We start from the raw sequence: 21,460 nt of genomic DNA on the forward strand, positions 1-21,460 counted from the left end.
CTTGTGTAATTGTGGCACCATCACATTTAAATTATTACATTTTTGTTTCTTTTAATATTTTATCCTTGAGCTGGGGGTTTCGGATTAGACTATGATATTCCTATCAGGTTTCCTCATAGGATTTTTTTTAAGTGGTGATTGATAGATTTTTTTCCCATTTCTACTTTTTCTCCCTGTTCTAATGCTTTAGGACAATTTTCTTTAATTAGTTTTTGTATTGTATCAAGATTCTTTTTTTAATCATAGCTTTCAGTTAGTCTGATTATTTTTATATTTTTCTTCTTGATCTATTCTCCAAATCTATTGTTTTTCTTATGTTTCAATTTCTCTTCTATTTTTTTTTACTGTTCATATTTTGTTTAATTATTTCTCGATCTCTTATAATTTTGCTGGCTTCACTTTTCCCAATTCTAATTTTCAAGTTGCCATTTTCTTATGATTCTGTGTTTCCTTTTCTAATTGGTTGACTTTCCTTTCATAACCTTCTTGTATTCCTTCTTATTATTCATTTTTTTTTTTAGTTTTTGCTCCATCTCTGTCATTTGACTTTTAAAGTTTTTTTTAACAGTACTTATCTCAGAGTTGTATTAGGAATCAAACATACACACACACACACACATACATACATCTATACACTTATGCACACAGAAACCATTCACTTTACATACATTCATATGAAAAATTGTCTTTACATAAAGAATTCTTTTTTTTTAAATAAAATCTTTTTCAAAGATGTTCTATCAATTCTCTTTGGGCAGGTGACCATTTGATGATACTCTTTGAGAGTTTCTTTATTTCAGTATCCTCCTCTGAAGATGAACTCAAGTATTTTCTTTTCCTGTAATAGCTTTCTGTGGTTGAATTCTTTCTTCTTTACCTGTGCATTTTTAGGTAATATCTTAATTTTTGTAATCCCCTCTATCCCTGAGGTGTGGGGGATGGTGCCTCTTGCCCCAGATCTTCATTTCTCCCCTCTAGCCTGGAACCAAAGCCAAATCCCCAACCTTCTGTAAGTGCCCACAGCCAGGGGCTTTCTGCCCCACTGCTTCTGTAGTCATTGGGTGTGTGCTGGTTCCTTCTCTGAAGGGAGCTATAACATCTGATCCTGAAATCAGGCTGGTCCTAGATAAGTTAGTTCCAGGTTTTCCAGTGGCCAGTCCATACTGTCCCGTCCTGGTTTTCTCTGTGATACGGCTGTAAATCAGAGCCTGCTTCATATCCTGAGATCCAGGGCTCTGCCCTGTTCTGGGCTTCCAGCCAGAAAATGTTAGCTGCCTTTTGTGATTATTTACATTTTTAGATACTATTCTTTGGGTATTGGAATCAGCAAGGACATGGTTGTTGTCAAGGCCTACTTAACATCACTGTCTGGCATCTTGAAACTGAACAAAGCAGTATTTGAAAACTTAGTGACTTACATTACTGTATAAAAACCTTACTCATGGTATCAGTAAATGAATTGCATTGATGATCTCGCCTGGGCCATGATTATTTTCCACACTTGCACAGTCTAGTAGTCATTTTAGAGCTGGCATTAAGAAATCACTTGGAGTGAGCTCTATACTTCTCACCTTTGCTGCTCTTCACAGCACAACTGGCTCTGGCATTCCTTGTCAGCAGAGGTTCCCTCAATCTTCCCAGGCTCAAAAATCCAACTCCCCTCACTATCTTGGGGCGAAAGTTCCTGTGGCTCTGACTAAGGCATGCTCTTAAACCAACTAATCCCAGGGCTTGCCACTTGTTTTTAATCAACTTTCTGATTGTTATTAAAGCAGACCCTAGTCTGGAGGTGTTTACTCTTTGCTGGGGACCAAACCTCATCGTTGCATTTTTCTCCTAATCTTCTCAAATTGTTTCAGGAAGACATGAGTTGTGCCCCTATTCTTATTTATTTTTACCCACAGTTTGTTAGCCCTGAGGTGCTATTTTATCACTTTTGTGGGGGAAAATCTTGAGAGCTGGGAATTTTCTGACCTACTCTACCATCTTCTCAAAATTTTGTCTGAAAAAAAAAAAACTTTGATAAAACACAACACTATTAGAAACACTGGAAAACAAATGAATAAATGGAGCTTTCCTTAAAATGAGAAGTAGTATTTTTCTAAAACCATCGTAAAAAGATTATCTGTAATAAGGATGTTAGAAGCTTTCCCAGTAAGATCAGGGGTGAAGCAAGGATATTCATTATCACCACTATTATTCAATATGGTTTTTTTTCCTGTTTACCTTCTCATACTTCTCTTGCTTCTTTTTTTGAATGTCATATTTTCTGTTCAGCTCTGTTTTTTTTTCATCAAGGATGGCTGGAAGTCCTCTGTTTCATTGAATGTCCATATTTTCCCCTTAAGTATTATACTCAGTTTTGCTGGATGGGTGATTCTTGGTTTTAATCCTAGCTCCTTTGACCTCTGAAATATCATATTCCAAGCCATTTTGTCCCTTAATGTAGAAGCTGCTAGATCTTGTGTCATCTTGATTGTGTTTCCACAGTACTCAAATTGTTTCTTCCTGATTGCTTGTAGTATTTTCTTCTTGACCTGGGAACTCTGCAATTTGGCTATAATATTCCTAGGAGTTTTCTTTTTGGGATCTTTTTCAAAAGGTGATCAGTGAATTCTTTCAATTTCTATTTTTCCCTCTGGTTTTAGAATATCAGGGCAGTTTTCCTTGATAATTTATTGAAAGATAATGTCTGGGCTCTTTATTTGATCATGGTTTTCAGGTAGCCCAATAATTTTTAATTTTTTTTCCATTGAGATATTTCACATTGCCTTTTACTTTTTCATTCATTTGGATCTGTTTTATAGTATCTTGATTTCTCATAAAGTCATTAGCTTCCATTTGCTTCAATCTAATTTTGAAGGAATTATTCTCTTCATTGAGTTATTGAAATTTCTTTTCCATCTGGCCAATTTAGCTTTTTAAGGCATTCTTCTCCTGATTGGCTTTTTTTCAAATGGCCTATTTTGCATATTTAAGTTAGTCTATTTTTAAGGTGTTATTTTCTACAGTATCTTTCTTGGTCTCCTTTAGCAGGCTGTTGACTGACTTTTCATGATTTTCTTGCATCATTCTCATTTCTCTTCCCAACTTTTCCTCCACTTCTCTTACTTGATTTTCAAAATCCTTCTTGAGCTCCTCCATGGCCTACAACCAGTTCATATTTTTCTTGGAAGCTTTTGATGCAAGAGTTTTGACTTTTTTGTCTTCTTCTGGCTCTGTTTTGATCCTCATTGTTCCCCGTCCCCCCCAATTCTATGGTCTGATTGCACTTCCTCTGTTTGCTTACCTTGCTAGCAGTTCCTTGACTTTTGAGCTCTTTGCTATGGTAGAATGCTGCCTCCAGAGTGGAGAGTGCTGTGTCCCAAATTTCTGGGGTTTTACACAGCTGCTGTCTGAGTTGTCAGAGTTATTAGGGGGACGCCCTCTCTACAGCCTCCAGAAGCTGTGCCATGCTAGCGCTCCTCACCCCACCACCCAAGACTGCCACCCAGATCCAAGCAGATTTTGACCTGCAAGAGCAATTACCCTCTCAGTGGTTGCTTGGTTCCCCTAGGATCTGCAGGCTGGGAGCTCCAGAGGCAGCCACATGACAGCAGCTGCAACCTCTGATGCTGCCTCCTCCTCCATCCCAGCCGCAAGGCCCGGACCATGCTCTTCTTGAACTCAGTTCCAACAAAGTTCCCTACTGATCTTTTACTTTCTCTTTGGCGTTTATGGGTTGAGAAATCTGGAAACCATTTGCGGTTCAGTGTCCTGAAGTCTATTCTGGCCAGTCTGGGTTGCTCTGTCTCACGCAAGACTGCGTTCGGCTCCTAGACCGGTGTGAAAGGCCCTTCCTGTTGGCCTGCCAGGCTGCCTTCAGTGGGAGATTTGTTTCTCTCTGTCATTTTGTGGGTTCTGTAGCTCTGAAATTTGTTTAGAGTATTTTTTTTTTTTACAGGTATTAGACATGGTTGGAGTGGGGGCTCAAGCAAGTTCCTGCTTTTACTCCACCATCTTGCCTCCACAGTATTCAGGTTGTAATGTTAGCTATAGCAATTAGGGAAGAGAAAGAAAAAATATTTTAGAATAGACAGTGAGGCAACAAAATTATCACTCTGTGCAGGGTGATATGATGGTATACTTAGAGTGTCCTAGAGAATTAACTAAGAAACTATTTGAAATAATTACCATCAGCAAAATTGCAGAATATAAAATGCACTCATAAAAATCATCAGCATTTCTATGTACTTTCAACAAAGTCTGTCAGCAAGAGATAGAAATAGAAATTCCATTTAAAATACTTGTAGACAGTATATGGTACTTTGGAATCTACCTGTCTTGACAAACCCAGGAACTATATGAGCTCACTTACAAAACACTTTTTACACAAATAAAATGAGATCTAAACAATTAGAGAAATATTAATTGTTCATGGGTGGACTGAGCCCATATAATAAAAATGACAATTCTATCTAAATTAATTTACTTATTTAGTGCAATGAAACTACAAAGAACTATTTTATAGGTCTAGAAAAAAATAATAAAATTCATCTGTAAGAACAAAAGATTAAGAATAACAAGGGAATCAGTGGGGAAAAAAAAACTGTGAAACAAAGTGTCCTCACAATACCAGATATCAAACTGTGTTACAAAACAGTTATCATGTAAACAATTAGTTACTGGCTAAAAAATAGAGTGGTAGACTAGTGGAATAGATTAGATACAAAATGCTAAGTAATAAATTACCATAGTATTGTAGTATTTGATAAATGCAAGGATCTAACCTTTAGCAATAAGAATTCTTTATCTGACAAAAATTGCAGAAACAACTTGAAAATAATTTAGCAGAAAGTAGGTATAGACCAACATCTCACACTGTTTACCCAAGATAAGGTCAAAATGGGCATATGATTTGGAGAATATGATATTGAGTATATTAGGGGAGTATTTTGGTATGGACTGGAATATTTTGTCTATCAAATATGTGGATAAGGGGAGAATTTATGATAAAACAAGACATAGAGAACATTACAGGAAGTAAAAATAAATAATTTTGATTTCATTAAATTAAAAGGTTTTACACAAACAAATTTAATATAACCAACATTAGAAAAAAAGCAAGAAACCTAGGGGGGAAATTCATAGCAAGTTTCTCTGATAAAGGCCTTATTTCTTCAATATTTAGAGAACTGAGTCAAATTTATAAGAAAATGAATCATTACCCACCTATTAAGTGGTCAAAAGATATGAACAGGAAGTTTTCAAATAAAGAAATCAAAACTATGTATGCTCATATGAAAAATATTCTGTATCACTGTTGATTAGAAAAATACAAATGAAAACAACTCTGACATACTACTTCATATTTATCAAATTGGGTAATATGAGAGAAAATGTTAGAGGGGATGTGGAAGAATTGGGATATGAGTGCACAGATGGCGGAGTTGTGAATTGATTAAACCATTCTGGAGAGCAATTTGGAACTATGCCCAAAGGATTATAAAATCCTTTTAACCAGCTATAACACTACCACATCTATATTCCAAGACATTTTTTTTAAAAGGGGAAAATAAACCTATATGTACAAAAATATTTATAGCAGCTTTTTTTTGTGGTGATAAAGAATTGGAAATTGAGGAGATACTCGCCAATTGGGGAATGGCTGAACAAGTTGGGATGTATGACTGATGAAATACTATTCTACTATAAGAAATGACCAGCAGGAAAGTTTCAGAAAATCCTGAAATGACATGAGCTGATGTAAAATGAAGTAAACAAAATCAGAACATATTGTACACAGTAGCCACAATATTGTAAAATGATCAACTGTGTATGATTTAGCTTGTTCTTAGCAATGCTGTGATCCAAGACAATTCCACAGGACTTATGATTAAAAATACTCTCCACCTCCAGAGAAAGAACTGATAGAGTCTGAATGAGATCTAGGCATACTTTATTTTTAACTTTTTTTTTTTAATTTTTTGACCTGTGTACAACATTTACAACATGGCAATTTGGAATTTTTTTCATGACTACATATATAATCTATACTAAATTGCTTGCCTTTTCAAGGAGGTGATTGAGAAGGGAGGGAGGCAGATAATTTGGAACTCAAAACTTAAAACAGAATGTTAAAAATTGTTTTTATATTTAAGTGGAAAAACATAAAAATAAAAAAAATTTCTTAAAAAAAGTAAATACAAGGGAAACTTTTAGAGATGGTGGCATGTTTATAGTTTGCAGAGAACAAGCTAGAAGATATGGAGAAATTGAAGATTAATAGAAAGTGTAGACAATAGCAGAAGCAATCTGCTAGAGAATTGGATTAAGGTTGCATTTAGAGTTATTTACCTTGATAAGGAGAAGTGCCAGAGAAAGGGGTTAAGGAGAGATAGTGGGGCAAGATGTCTGAATGATGTGAGATGAGGACAGTAGAGGAGAGAGTTTTCATCCAAATGGCTTGCATTTTTTCAGTCAGATATTAGGTGTTTCTCAGCTGAGATTGTAGCAGGATGGATATTTCTTGGAATGGTTCGAGTATGGGTGAAAATGTTTGGACTAATTGTTTTAGTGAGTGGGATAGTAAATGAGAGGGTTTAAAAACTTTGCTCCAGGGAAGGCCCAGTTGAGATCATGTAACAGATTTGTTGTGCACCCCTTCAGCACTGTTCTGTGATTTTCTCCAGTATTGTTCAACATTGTATGAATAGGAATAAAGGCATTCAATAATGGGAATAATCCAAACTTGGGGTTGGGCCAGCAAAATTAGTCAAAAGATAAAGTGTCATGTGAATTTGAACATAAACAAGCTTGTAGAGTTGAATTGATTTACCAAGTGATTCAGATTGAGAAGAAAAGAAAATTTAGCTGGTATGGGGTTGGTATCCTAGGAAAGAACTGAGATGTGTATTGATTGGATGATGAGCAGTGGGGTTCAGGTTATAAGGTAAAAAGAAAGTTGAAATGATTAAATGCTATGATCAAATGAAGGAATTTTAGAGTAATTGGATATGGAAGTTAAACACTTGGTATAGTAGTAGGTCATGGGAGTTAAGTAAATTAAGGGGATTATTAAGGTGTTTAAGGAAGAACAAATATATATGTTAAAAAGGCCACAAACTGCAGCTGGAAGCAAGGGCTAGCTAGTGTGGAAGTCTCAAAGTGTGGGGAATTTTGTAGCATACCTGGGGAAACATACTCTTTGAGAACTGCTATGTAAATACTTAATAAATACATTTTTTGACAGAATAAACCCAAACCTCCAATCTTTCTGTGCATTTAAAAATTAGCATGTAATAACAGTATATACACATAACAGAATTTTAAGAATTTAATTTTTTGCCCCTAGTGTTGGTGATTTTAGGTTTGGGAAGTTGCTTTGGTAATGATACTAGGTCTTTTTTTCTGTTTTTGTGTTGCAGCTTTAGTTGTAAGTACAGCTTCAGCTGGATTTGTGTTGGCTCCAGTACCTTTTGACTTATACTGCTTCCTGCTTGCATCTGTTGGAACAGGCCTTGCATCTTGTGCAGCTAACTGCATTAATCAGGTTAGTTCATTATCTTTATTTGGTTTGTAAAAGTTTCTCTTCTTGGCTATACCAGTGTTTTTTTAACTTACAGCTAGAGGTAGTGATGAGAAACCTGTGTTTTCTGAAAGAATAGGGAAGTGATTGAATTTATAGTTATAAACAGGCATAAGCATATGTGTGAGAAAAATGTCAATTTTACTTTTCTCTTTAAGTTATAAGCACAATTATAGTAGAAATGACTTTTTCTAACTTGTATAAACTTACATAAATCATTTAAACCCTAACCTTAGATCTCATTTTCTTGATTTGTATTTGCTGTTTTATATCATAACTACTTAATTCATAAAAATAAAGTTAAGCTTGCTGAGAAAATGCTTTGTGATCACCTAAGAAATACAAAGTTAATAATCATATAATATATAATAATAAGCAACATTAGAATTGTGTTGAAGCCAACACCAGGCCTGATCTTGGGACTAGTTAATGAAATCACTTTTAAATCAGGAAACTTTATATGCCTAAACCCTTTACACTTTGGAATAGAAAGTTTACCTTGTGCTGTTTTGAAATTTTTAAAATTGAAAATGAGAAAATCCTGTATATGAAAACAATCTAATAGGGAAAGTTTATCACAGACTACATCTAAACATCAGAGTGACCTTTTCCTACATTATCTACCATAAGTGACCTAGAACCTGTGGGTGAAAAATTGGTTTTGTGGCCTCACTTTCTATTCCAAGAACAACTTGGTTTTTGTTTCTAATTTTCTTTTTTCCATCAAATTCATTTTGAATCAGAATTTAGTCTTCCAAGTTTCTTACACTCTTTTTTTCGTATTTAAATCCTCAACAAACATTGAGTTAGCTCTCTGTCTTATTATCTATGCCATTAATATTAGATCTGAGATCTAGGTTCTTAAGAGATGTGGTTCTCTATTTAATATTTCTATGCTCTAACCAAGTGTGTAAGCACTCCTAAATTGTGTTTGCTAGAGTCAAAACACAAAATTTATAAGAATGATATACAAGAAAAATTTAAAATTTTCATGAAAACGAAACAGATTCTGGCTTTGAGTTAGGAATTTCTTTTGTTATAATGGAATTCAGTCTCATTACTTTAAAAGTTTAATAGATAAATGTTATTTTACATATGGTTGTAGCATGTCAGATTAATCTATTAAGACTTGTTTTTATGAACTAGTTTAACTGATTGTTAGTTAATATCCTATTCTTCTCAGAGTATAAATAAAATTGCATTTTAGTGACCAAAATTTTTTAGAGACAGGAGTTTCAGTGTATCCTTTGTCAAGTTCTTTAAAAACATAATACAAAAATTAGGTTTGCACTATTAGCAAACAATAGATTTGATTCATAGGTGGTAGTGAACCAAGGGAGATGTTTTACATACCCATTTTTCAGCAAACATTCAATCTCATCTGGGTCCTTAATCTTTTTCTCTACAACAAGTCAGCTAAACAATGTCTAGAGGTTCCTAAACTTATTTGGCCTACTTCTTCCTTTAAAAAAAAAATTATTCAGCACCCACCTGGGGTTAGGTTAAGTTAACCCTTATTTTTATTTACACCTTCCAATTGTACTCAAGGCTACTCTTGCCACCTGGATCATTCCAGCACACCCCCCCCCCCCAAGAGATGGTGTCACGTACTTCGGGATTTGATGATAGACAAAAGAACATGAATTTTATTGACTCAAACATATCCAGTTGGTTTTTCCATCTTTGATGTTCTAGACAGGGAGACAGTAATGGTTTGCTCACAAGCCTTTAGTTATACTAACATTGAACATGGAAGTTTCCAAAAAAGAAGGAGATGGTAGCTGTAAAGAAAGAATAGACCCCTGTCTTTCTGGTCATTTTATATATTGTTCTCCTCATGTATTCTAAGATCTAACTGTTCTGCATACTCAATATCTCTGCTCTCCATGTATCTGTACTGGCTTGTTTCTCATGCCTAGAATACCTGCCTCCTTAGCTCCACCTCTCAAAATCCATGGTTTCCTTTAATATGAATATTTTCTCATCACCCCAAAAACAAATATACTTCCTTCAGAAACTGCCTTGCACTAATTTTGAAATATTCTCTATGTGTATATATAAAATATGAGTATATATGTCATACATAAAATGAGTCATTGCATGTAATAATATGTGCACATATATGTATCTCCATGTGTATAGATACATATGCATATATAATCTGTGTTACATATAATGATAGGTTTTATACACACATGTATAAAATATATACATGTAATTTACATGCATATCTCACCTATTAAACTAGAAGCTCCTCAAGGACAGGGAATGTTTTTTGCTTCTGTCTTTAAATCCTCAGCATTTATCACAATGTTTTACCCATAGCAAGTACTTGGGGAATTGCCTTTTGATTTGTTGCTACAGTTGGACCTTATGGATCTTAGAGATGCCTCCAGATAGGGAACAGTTTTTTGCCCTTTCACAAGATATTGTAGAACCAATGTTTACTTTGCATGGGAAGTTGCACTAGATTATATCTAAGATCCCTATAGTTTCTATTCTTAGGTATAAGAAATAAATAAATAAAGATAGAAAATTAGTAAAAACTTCCTGACATAAATGTAAAATAAATAGACCTATAATTAAAGCTAAAAGATCTTAAGATGAACAGTATCTTAAAAAGAGAGATAACTGATATAAAGCATTATTTAAGGCTTTCTTTCAGAAACCTTCCACTCACTTGATATGAGTCATACTTTCAGTCACAGCAAATATTATTAATTCATGTTATCATACATAGTAAAATCATACAAAATATTTGAGTACTTATATCCAGGAAACTAAATGAATATATCTTAAAGCTCTGCTATAAGAGCAGACTTAACTTTAAATGATGTTATGCTTCACTTGTGTGTCATATAGAAAAACTTCCCCCCCAATAAATATTAAAACCCCTAAATTACATTGATATGCCACATTTTAAAGCATTCTCTAATTATTGACATTAGAGACTATTTCCTATTTTTTATTTGTTTTTTAGTGATGCTAATAAATCCACCTGACTTTTTTGTATATGTAGGTTTTTTAAAAAAATCTTTCAGATATAGACCAGATAGTGACACAGTTGAGTATGATCAGTTTTTATAGCTTTTATTTTATATTGTCAGATTGCTTCCCAAAAAGATCACCCCGGTTCACAACTTCACCAACAGTGTAATAATATTGTACTTGTTTCTTCAATCTTGCCAACATTGGATTTTACTGTTTTCCATTATCTTTTCCAGTTTGGTAAATTTAAAATGGTCCTACAGTTATTTTGATTTGCTTTTGTTTTTAAAAATGGTTACTTTGCCAAGGTAATATAGGAAAAGCAATCTCCAAGTATCCATAGTCATACTATTAAATTAAAGATGGTTTGCCTCCTGCTGAACTCATAAGCATCTGCTTCAATGAACTGTATAAATTTTTTTTCTAGTTTAATGTAGATAGTTTGATTCAGAAAAAAATTTATTGTATTAACTTGTAATGCATATATATTTTGCCTTTTGAGGGGTAGGGGAAAATTTTCTTCATCTGTGAGTTAAAAAGGGATTTCATAGTTGGAGGAAAACCTCTAGTTCAACTTATACTGAACAAAAATTCCCTGTAACTCATATTTCAGCTAGTGATCATCCAACATTTTCTTTATGGGAATATACTGTGGGCTCCTAAGGTAGATGATTCCACTTTTGAAAAACTCTGACTATTAGGACGTTTGTCCTTATTTCTTGTTTTAATCTGCCTCTTTGCAATTTGCACCTGTTGCTTCTGGTTCTGCCCTTGTTTTAATCTCTTATATGGCTGCCTTGAAAACAACTATTATGCTATTCCCCTTTACCCCCTCTCAGTCTCCCTATCCTACCCCCTCACTCTCCTCAGGCATCCAGGTCTAAATTCCTAGTTCTTTTAATCAACAATTATGCAGCATGAATTCAAGCAAGGTGTTTTGTAATTGGAGCTTCTGATTACCTTCTGTAACAGCAAGCACCCCAGCGTCCCCAGGGTCGCTGCCACCACAGGTTCTTGGATCTGCTTTGATAAAGGAAAGCAATTCAAAATGGGTTAACAGGCTTACTTTAATCAGTCAAATATGTATCGTTTACCTAGTTCAGGGGAAAAAGGTCAGCACCCCGAGCTTCAGATTATACAGACAGAATTATCAAGACAGAAACAGATCAAGTAGACAGATTTCCAAACTGTCCAACCATTACATCCATACCAAATCAACATCTGGTTTTCAACATCTGGGTTTTTCAAAGCCAAGGTGGGGCTCTCAACAACGGCTTCCCAGAATCCAGATCAAATCACAGAACACTTCTCAAAGTGAGCCCCCAAAACAAAGCCTCAAATCAGGGCTTATAGCCTTCTCCTGGCTCAGAGGATATAAAAACCTTCTGGACCCACTGGCCAATCAAGAAGTATTTACTGAAAAACAAGCCTCCCACCCCAAGCTCCAGGTGCACTTTAGCCTAGGGGCAGGGAAGATCTTTAAATTTGCATTTCCAGTACACCTTCCTAAATGGCCTTCCTAAAATGACATCCCAGAACTAAACAACAGTTCATATATGATTTGACCAGGGCAGATCCTAGCAAGATTTTATGCAAAGCAGCCTTTTAATTCATTTAGCCTTTTTGTTTCATGCTGTTGCCTGATTGAGCTTACCATATCCTAAAACCTCCAGATCTTTTTCTAGCCAGTTAATAAAATCATAGAGCATAGTGGTGTCATGGATATAATTTAATCAAATTTTCTTATATTTTTAGGTGAGGAAGCTGATTCCTAGAGAGATTAGTGGTTAGTAGGAGACTAAATATAAAGTTCTCTAATACTATATCCAGTATTTCTGTACCAAATGATACAAATGCTTTTTTAAAGCTTAAAAGTAATGAAATTGAATCATCTTGACTGATATTTTAAATAGATTCTTCTTGGCTACTTTAAATAATTATTTAAGTCATCCTACTGATTTAAATGCAATTTAAATTACATGCTAAATGTAGTTCAGTTACATACTAGTAATAAATTTAAGCAAGCTATAACCTGTTACATAATTAACTCTAGGAATTTTCAAACCTTGGTTTGGTAGGTTCTCTTGGAATATATTGATAATTATCTGGTATATTTTAGACATAGATTGAACTAAATGGTGATGGTAAAGCCAATCACAAGCAGCTCTCCCAAGGACTGGTGCTGTGAATAATTACTTTAAGGATATAATTGCACAGTAGGGTGAACTCTCTATTTATTCAGCAACAAACTAAAGCAAAACATTCCAGAAACTGAAGTAAAATATTCAGAACAATATGACATAAGAACTTAAAGTGGCCACATAGTCTTAAACAAAACATATCATTCAGTAAGTCACAATCTCTACAATCAATTTAGAGTACCATAGTAAAATCTCCTGTCATCTTAACTGGAGGCTGACTTCCAATCATCCTTAAGCTAATCCATCCATAAGGTGTAGTGGAAAGCACAAAGGCTCTCCACCCCTAGGTCATAATTAAGTTACAATAATATCAATCACAATCCTCTTAAGGGGTAGTGGAAAGTACAAAGACCATCCAGCCCTGGGTCTCAAGTAAGTCACACATCTCTTCAGTTAGCACTGAGTACTCAAGTAAAGGTGCTTTCATCTTAACTGGAGACTGACTTCCAAACTCCATGGCTCCTCTTCCATGGGCTGGCTGCTCCCAGCCCTTGCCTGGATTCACCTGACTATTGCCTGGATTCACAGGTAGGCAGTTCTCCTGTCACAGCTCACAGGGACTGCTCCACCCCCAAGCTTTCCACACTTTCTGTTTCTAAGAAAACAAAACTCAACAGGGCTACAACAATATTTACACACATTTCTGGCACTATCATCTCAATTTGCTCTTTGTCTGAGAAATTAACACAGACCAAAAGACAGGGCTTCTGTCTGAGAAACCAAACACAATTCAGTAGTAAAATCCCAGGACTTGTGAAAACAATAGTAAAAACCTCTTTTAGGACTTCTATAAACAGACAACAGTAAAGTCCTCTTTCGGGGCTTCTGAACCAGCAGTAAAATCCTAGGGCTTCTGTAACAGCAGCAACATCCTCTGTGAACAGACAGAATGCTTTGTTCTGACAGAGTCACATCAACACAGATAGAACAGACACCATATGGTGCCAACACCATAACCATCCTTCCTTCCAGTTCTTCTTGGTCCCAGCTTGTACTTGAGTTTTTTATCCACTCTTTCAGCAAGTGTGGGGTCCATATGATGACATTAGACCTTCTAAGAGCAGAGAAGGTCTCCAAACTCCCTTAGGTCTGTTAAGGGCAGCACAATATATACTGTTTCCAACAAAGACTTGACATAATCAGAGATGAGACTTCAAAGGCACTTGAATAACTGAAACAAGGAGCAGAGTACTCTTTTGCTTCCCATTACAGTGATGTAGTGTCTTCCAAGCCTGAGATTTTGTGATTCTCTGAAAATAAGAAGGGTCTTAAATTGGCCCCATATCCAGATCAGATAATCTGACCTTGATTGAGTAACTGGGAAATTATAATATTTGATGGAGTATCAGTATGTATGTTGAAGTTTCCTAGTATAGGGCAGAAGGTGCAGTGGAGAAAGACATGAGTTTAGGAACTGAACTCATTGTGAGAGAATTTCTCTCAAGGTCCAACTTCATGGCAGGTGCTGTGTCATCTGAGGCCTGAGAGTCTTGTGTCACAGTAGGCAGTAGCAGATGAAGGTCTCCGGAAGTCTGGATAGGAAGCAGGAGTTGGCAGTTCTAGGTGGATATAGTCTTAGAAAAGCTTCCAGGGTGCTGGAAAGTCTTGGAGTAATAATGAAGACTGGGAGGCAATTACCTGGATTTGGTGCTGATGTAGCACTTACTGGAAGGCACTGGAAGAAAAAGGCCATAGGTAGTGGCCAGGATCCTGGACTATTAGTCCAGGGTTCCGTGGCAGGTATCTAGAGTATAGACTTCAGAGGCAGGGGGCCTGGATCTGGGCTGAAGCAGGGCTTCCTGGGAAAAACTCTGGGGCAAGGACAGAGGTTGGGAAATGGATGCATTGTGGTCAGGAGAGGATATATTATTTATCTAATTCTGTTTTTCTAAATTTGTGAGCTTTTTATTTCCTGGTTTATAGTCAACCTCTCTAATTTTCTAAAGTTTTATTTGGGTGCTTAACTTTTTCTTTTTTAAAATTTTTGTTAGATATGTCTAGGTTTAAAAGGAGTAGTACATTTAGACTCCCCTCTCTTATTGCTTTACCATCTATGTCTCCCTAATTTAATTAACTTTTTCTTTTAAGTATTTATATGCTAGGAGCAGCTAGGTGGTGAATAGACCACTGACCCTGGAGTCAGGAGGACCTGAGTTCAAATTTGGGCCTTAGACACTAAACATTTACTAGCTGTGTGACCTTGGGCAAGTCACTTAACCCCAATTGCCCTGCCTTTTCCCCTTAAAAAAAGGCAAAAAAAAAAGTATATGTTATACAATGAGGTAAATTATGTGAGTACTGATATTGATTTCTTATTTATGATTCCTTTAAATGTAATTTGTTTCCATGTTCACTTCTTTTTTATTGATTCTAAATGTTTTGCTATTGCCTTATCCAAAATTATGGTAGAGATCTCTACATATTTCATTTAACCTAAAGTCTCATAGGTTCTGCTTCAGTCTCATTTTATCACTGTATGAATATTTTTGCTTCAAGTATATTTTAAAAATTAAATAATTTAATTTCCACAAAGGTGGAAATTCTTCTGTACATTCCACTCCTTCCCTTTGTTAGGAAAGCAAGAAAACAAAACCTGTTATACACATTTATAGTCAAGGAAAACAAATTCCTGTCTTAGCCATCTCAAAAAAAAAAAAGTGTTGCAATTTTTATTCTATGTCAGTCACCTCGCTATTAGGATCTTGGTACCACATTGCACCATAGTCCTTTGTAATTCCCCTTGGTCATTATGTTGATCAATTTCTAAAGCTTTCAAAGTTGTTTGACTTTACAATATGTTATAAAAATATATTTCCCTGGTTCTGCATCAGCTCCTAGAAGCGTTTCCAAGTTTCTCTGAAACTATCCCCTTTATTATGTTTTACAGTATTCTAATACACTTATACAAATCATGATTTGTTCAGCCATTCCACAATTACTGGACAACACATCAGTTCCCAATTATTTGTCAACCCAAAAAGAGATGTTATAAATATTTGTGTATGTATAAATTCTTTTCCTTTGATCTGTTTGGATTATAGCTGTAGTAGTGGTATTGCTGGTATAGTAACATCAGAGAGTATTCACAGTTCAATATCTTTTTGAGCATGGATTAAAATTGCCTTCTGCAATGACTAGACTAGTTCACATCTCTACCAATGCTGCATTAATGTACCTGTTTTCCTATAGCTCTTTCGATATTTGGCATTTTCTTCTTTTGTCCACCTTGACATTTTGATCGATGTGAGGTAATCCTAAAGAGTTTGTTCTCATTTACATTTTTTAAATTATTAATGATTTAGGGCATTTAAAAATATGTGGGCATTTAAAATATTTTTAAAAACCAAATTTGTGCTATAAAAGGGAATTTGCCAGTATGCCTGCTTTGTCTGTTCCAAATAGTTTATGTAGTATTGGAATTAAGTGTTCTTTAAATATTTGGTAACATTCACTTATGAATCCATCTGACCCTAGGGATTTTTCTTAGGGTTTTCATTAATGACTTGTTCAGTTTCTTTTTCTAAGATGGAGCTATTTAGATGTTCTATTTCCTCTTTTAATCTGGGCAGTTATATTTTTGTAAATCGATTTCACTTAGATTGTCAGATTTGTTGGCATATAATTAGGCAAAATAACTCCTTAATTGCTTCATTTATGGTGGATTCGCCCTTTTCACTTTTTTTTTTGCTTTTTGGCAGGGCAATTGGGGGTAAGTGACTTGCCCAAGGTCATACAGCTAGTATGTGGCAAGTGTCTGAGGCCAGATTTGAGCTCAGGTCCTCCTGACTCCAGGGTTGCTGCTCTATTCACTGCCACCTAGCCTCCCCAACCCTTTTCATTTTTGATACTGATAATTTGGCTTTCTTCTTTCTTCCTTTAAATCAAATTAACCAAGGGCATCTCTCCTTTGATTTTCAGGATTTCCAATTTGATGTTGAATTGAGTATTCAAAAATTTTTCCCCAGTTATTTTAGTTGCATTCCCAAATCATTCATCTGCTCTTTATTTTATTGATGTTAGAGTTTATAGAGATAAATTTTCCTAAATGGCCTGCTTTGGCTCTCTCCCATAAATTTTGGTATGTTCTGTCATTGGTCTCATTCTCTTTAATGAAATCAATTGATTCTGTGATTTTTCCCTTGACCCATTCTTTAGGATTTGATTGCTTAGTTTCAATTAATTTTTAATCTGTTTCCACAGCCCTTTATTAAATATAATTTTATTATGTCATGATCTGAAAAGTATGCATTTAATATTTCTGATTTTCTGCATTTTGTTGTGAGGTTTTTAATGCCCTAATACATGGTCAATTTTTGTGTGGGTGATATATGCCACTGAGGAAAAGGTACAATCTTTTCTATTCTCTTTCAGTTTTCTCTAGATGTCTATGATATCTAACTTTTATAAAATTTTACTTTTTCCACTTCTTTCTTGTTTATTTTTGGTTAGATTTATCTAGTTCTGAGAGACAAAAGTTGAGGGCCCCCCTTTAGTATAGTTTTACTGTTTCCTTCTGAAACTCATTTAACTTTTCCTTTAAAAATTTAGAAGCTATTGCCATTTGGTATGTATATGTTTAGTATTGATATTCATTGTTTATGGTACCTTTTAGCAATATGTAGTTTTCTTCTTATCTCTTTTCATTATATCTAATTTTACTTTTGTATGAGATCAGGATTTCTACCCTTGCTTTTTTTACTTCAGGTGATGCATAATAGATTCTGCTACAGGCACATACCTTTATTCTGGGTATGTCTCTGCTTCAGAAAGTTTATTATAAACAACATGTCATAGGATTCTGGTTATTAATCCATTCTGCTATCCACTTATGTTTTATATTTGAGTTCATGCCATTCACATTATGACTACAAACTGTATATTTCCCTCCATCCTATTTTTTTCTGTTTATCCTTCTCTCTCCTTTCACCCACCGCTCCACACAAGTGTTTTGCATCTGACCATTGCCTCTCCAAGTTCACCCTCCCTTCTGTCAGTCTCACCTCCTCTTTTCCCTCTCCCCTCCTACTTCCCTATAGTCCAAGATAGATTTCCATACCCCTCTGAGTGTGCATATTATTCCCTTTCTGAACCAATTTTGATGAGAGTATTGCTCCCATCTTCCCCTATGCTGTAAAAGTTGTTCTTTCATGTCTATTTTATGCAAAATAATTTCCCCCATTCTAGCTCTCCCTTCCCCCTCCTACCAGTGCATCCCTCTTTCTCACCCCTTAATTTTATTGTCTTTTAATATCATCCTATCATAGTCAGTTCACACCTATGGCTTCTGTCTACGTATACTCCTCTTAATTGCCCTAATAGTGATAAAATTCTTAAGAGTTACAGGTATTTTGCCATGTAGGAATGTATAAGCAGTTTAACCTTATTGAATCCTTTGTGATTTTCTTTCCTGTTGACCTTTTTATGCTTCTCTTGAATCTTGTATTTGAAAAGTCAGATTTTCTGTTCAGCACTGATCTTTTTATCATAAATGTTTAAAAGTCCCCTATTTCATTAAACATCCACTTTTTCCTCTAAAGGATTATATTCATTTTTGCTGGGTAGTTGATTCTTAGTTGTAATGCTAGCTCCTTCACCTACTCGGATATCATCTTCCAAGCCTTTCATGTAGCATCTGCTGATTCCTGTGTTTTCCTGACTGTGGCTCTATAATATTTGATATTGTTTCTTTCTAGCTCCTTGAAGAAATTTCTTCTTGGTTTGGGAGCTCTGGAGTTTGACTATAATATTCCTAGGAGTTTTTATTTTGGTATCTCTTTCAGGAGGTGATTGGTTGATTCTTTGGCTTTCTATGTTTTCCTCTGGTTCTTGTATTTCAGGGAAGTTTCCCTTGATAATTTCTTGAAATATATTGTCTAGGCTCTTTTTTTTTTATCATGGTTTTCAGGTAGTTCAGTAATTCTTAGATTAGCTCTCATTCATCTATTTTCCAGGTTTTTCTAGGTTAGTTGTTTTTCTGATGAGATTTTCATATTTTCTTAATTTTTTTCTTTCTTTTGATTTTGATTGCTTCTTGATGTGTCACGGGATCATTAGGAATTATTTTCTTCAGTGAGCTTTTGTATCTCCTTATCCATTTGGCCAATTCTGCTTTTAAAGAGTTATGGGTTTTTTTTTTTAACCTGTGAATTTTTGTACATTTTTTTTCTGTTGGGTTTTTTTTTGTGTGCCTCCTTTACCAAGCTCTTTTTCATGAGACTCATGCATCATTCATTTCCTTTCCCAATTTTTCTTCAGCATCTCTTACTTGACTTTTTAAATCCTTTTTGAGCACTTCTAGGAGTTTTTTTTGGGGGGGGGGTGATTGGTGAGGGGGTGGGCAGATGCCAGTTCACATTTTTTGGGGGAAGCTTTACAAGTGATTGTTTTGGATGTTGTTGACCTCTTCTGCGGTTTTGATCTTCCCTGTCACCGTGGTAACTTTCTTTGTCATGTTTTTTTTTGGGGGGGGGGGTTGGCTCATTTTTTTCTAACCTATTTCTTGTCTTTTGATTTTTTGTTAAAGTTGAGCTCTGCTCCTTGCATGGGGAGGGTGTGTCTCAAGTTTCAGATTTTTGATGCTGCTGTTTTCAGAGCTAAATTTTTTTTGGTGGGGGGGAGATCTGTAAGTTTTTTGTTCTTACCAGGTACTATGATCTAAGGAGAGGTGTTGTCACTGTTCTCTTGGCCTATACTGTGGTCTGTGAATGACCACAAACATTATTTTCCACCCTGGAACTGTGACCAGGGTCTGTGCTCCCCTCTGGCTGCAACTTCTAGTGCTTCTCCTCACCCTGTGTCTGTGAACTAGATCCCTGTATGGGCAGTGCAACAGAGTCCTGTGCCCAGTGTTAGCAAAGTGTCCCCTGTAATCTTGTGGTCAATTGTCTGCCTCTCTTACTGTCTGTGGGCTGAGAGCTCCTGCAGTTACTGATGCTGAATAAGTTGCCCCCAAGACCTCCACTGGCTTTTTGGGGAGGGTCCTGCTATTGGCTTTGTTGTATGGGGCTTGCTGCTGGCTTTGCTCATGACCTCACTGCTGGCTTACACAGGGGCATAGACCTTGCTGCTGGTTTCCTTGGGTGTAGCATCTTGCTGCTGGCTTGTCACCTGACTCAGGACCCCACTGCTGACTTGTGACAGTTGTGAGGCCTAGCTGTTGGCTCATACAGTGATGTGGTGCATTGCTTGTTGGCTTGCACAGAGGCATGGGGTTTTGCTGCTGGGGTACAATCTGCTGCTGTCTTGCCTAGGTTTCCTGCACTGGACTACATACACTCTCTATAACCTTCTAAGTTGTCTTGGGCAGGAAAATTGTTTCACCTCATCCTTTTGTTTGTTCTCCGGTTCCAGAATTCATCTTGAAATGTTATTTTAATGTTGTTTGGTGTGGAACTTGAGCGAGCTCAGGTGAGTTCCTACCTTATTCCACTATCTTGGCTCCAGAAGTGCCTTTCTTATTTATTTTATAGTTAAATTTATCTAGTTCTGAGATGAGAAAGTTGAGGTCCTCTACTAATATAGTTTTACTATTTATTTTCTCCTGTAACTCATTTAGCTTTTCCTTTAAGAATTTTAATGCGCTATTCAGTGCTTGCATAGTTAGTACCTTTTAGTACAATACAGTTTCCTGCATTATTTCATTTAGTTAGATCTATTTTTGCTTTTGCTTTGTCTGAGATCTTGATTGCTACCCATGCCCTTTTATTTTCTTAAGCACAGTTGAAGCATAATAGGTTCTGCTCTAGCCAATTATTTTAACTCTGTTTCTTTCTGTTTCAAGTGTGTTTTTTGTAAACAGCATAGTTTTGGATTCTGGGTTCTAATCCATTCTTCTTTCTATTTCTATTTTATGGGAGAGTTTATGCCATTAACTATATATTTCCCTTCATCCTATTTTTTTGTCTATCCTCTTTCCCTTTCTCTGACCTTTCTCAAGTTTATTTTGCTTCTGAACTACTACTACCTCCCTTGATCTACCCTACTTTTTTTTTTAAATCACCTATTGCCTTTCTTTTACCTTCTTCCCCTCCTGATTCCCTGTTAGGTAAGATGAAGAGTTAGACATGACTGGGCAGCAGTCTACTGATTATTTCCTGTTTATCATTTATGTAGCTTGTTTGTTCATAGTTGTTTGCAAGTTGTCTCCCTCATTAGATTCTAATCTCCTTGAAAGCAGGGGCTGTATTTTACCTTTCTTTGTATCCCCAATATTTAGCACAGCACCTAAAACATAGGTCCTTAATAAAGGTTTATTGGGGCGGCTAGGTAGCGTAGTGAGTAAGAGCGCCAGCCCCAGAGTCGGGAGGACCTGGGATCAGTTTCGGCCTTAGATACTTAACATCCACCCATACACACACACACAAAAACTGGCCATGTAACCTTGAGCAAGTTACTTAACCCCAATTGCTTTTAAAAAAATGTTTATTGACTGACTGATTTTAAGGCCTGTCAAAATCAGATATTTGGCTAAAGTGAAGGGAAATATTTGGGACTCAGGAGAGCATGAAATGCTGTGGAACCAGAGTACTTCCACATTTCTTCTGCCACTACTTCCTATGCCTCCTGAGTTTGATTGATTGCCCCCAGTTTCTGATTTTAGGAGGATCATAAAGATAGTTTCTATAGATATCTAGAAAGGGTGAGAAAAATGCGTTATTTTCATCACTGTAGTAATAGAGTCAAATGGTAGCAGCAAACTGATGAA

The 21,460-nt window shown here is 35.9% G+C and overlaps 1 protein-coding gene across 3 annotated transcripts in view; it reads left to right on the top strand.

The window, feature by feature from the left end:
• Positions 1–21,460, top strand: part of COX10 (cytochrome c oxidase assembly factor heme A:farnesyltransferase COX10) — a 144,892-nt gene that overhangs the window by 46,611 nt on the left and 76,821 nt on the right. For all 3 annotated transcript variants that reach the window (XM_069076823.1, XM_069076825.1, XM_069076824.1), the window contains one exon: positions 7,407–7,531. In XM_069076823.1, coding sequence (XP_068932924.1) covers positions 7,407–7,531 — 125 coding nt within the window. The remainder of the gene's footprint in view (positions 1–7,406; positions 7,532–21,460) is intronic.

The sequence above is a fragment of the Petaurus breviceps genome, unplaced genomic scaffold (genome assembly GCF_028583685.1).
Source record: "Petaurus breviceps papuanus isolate PSGF00001 unplaced genomic scaffold, PetGlider_PUasm1.0 90925, whole genome shotgun sequence".
In the NCBI taxonomy this organism is placed as follows: domain Eukaryota; kingdom Metazoa; phylum Chordata; class Mammalia; order Diprotodontia; family Petauridae; genus Petaurus; species Petaurus breviceps.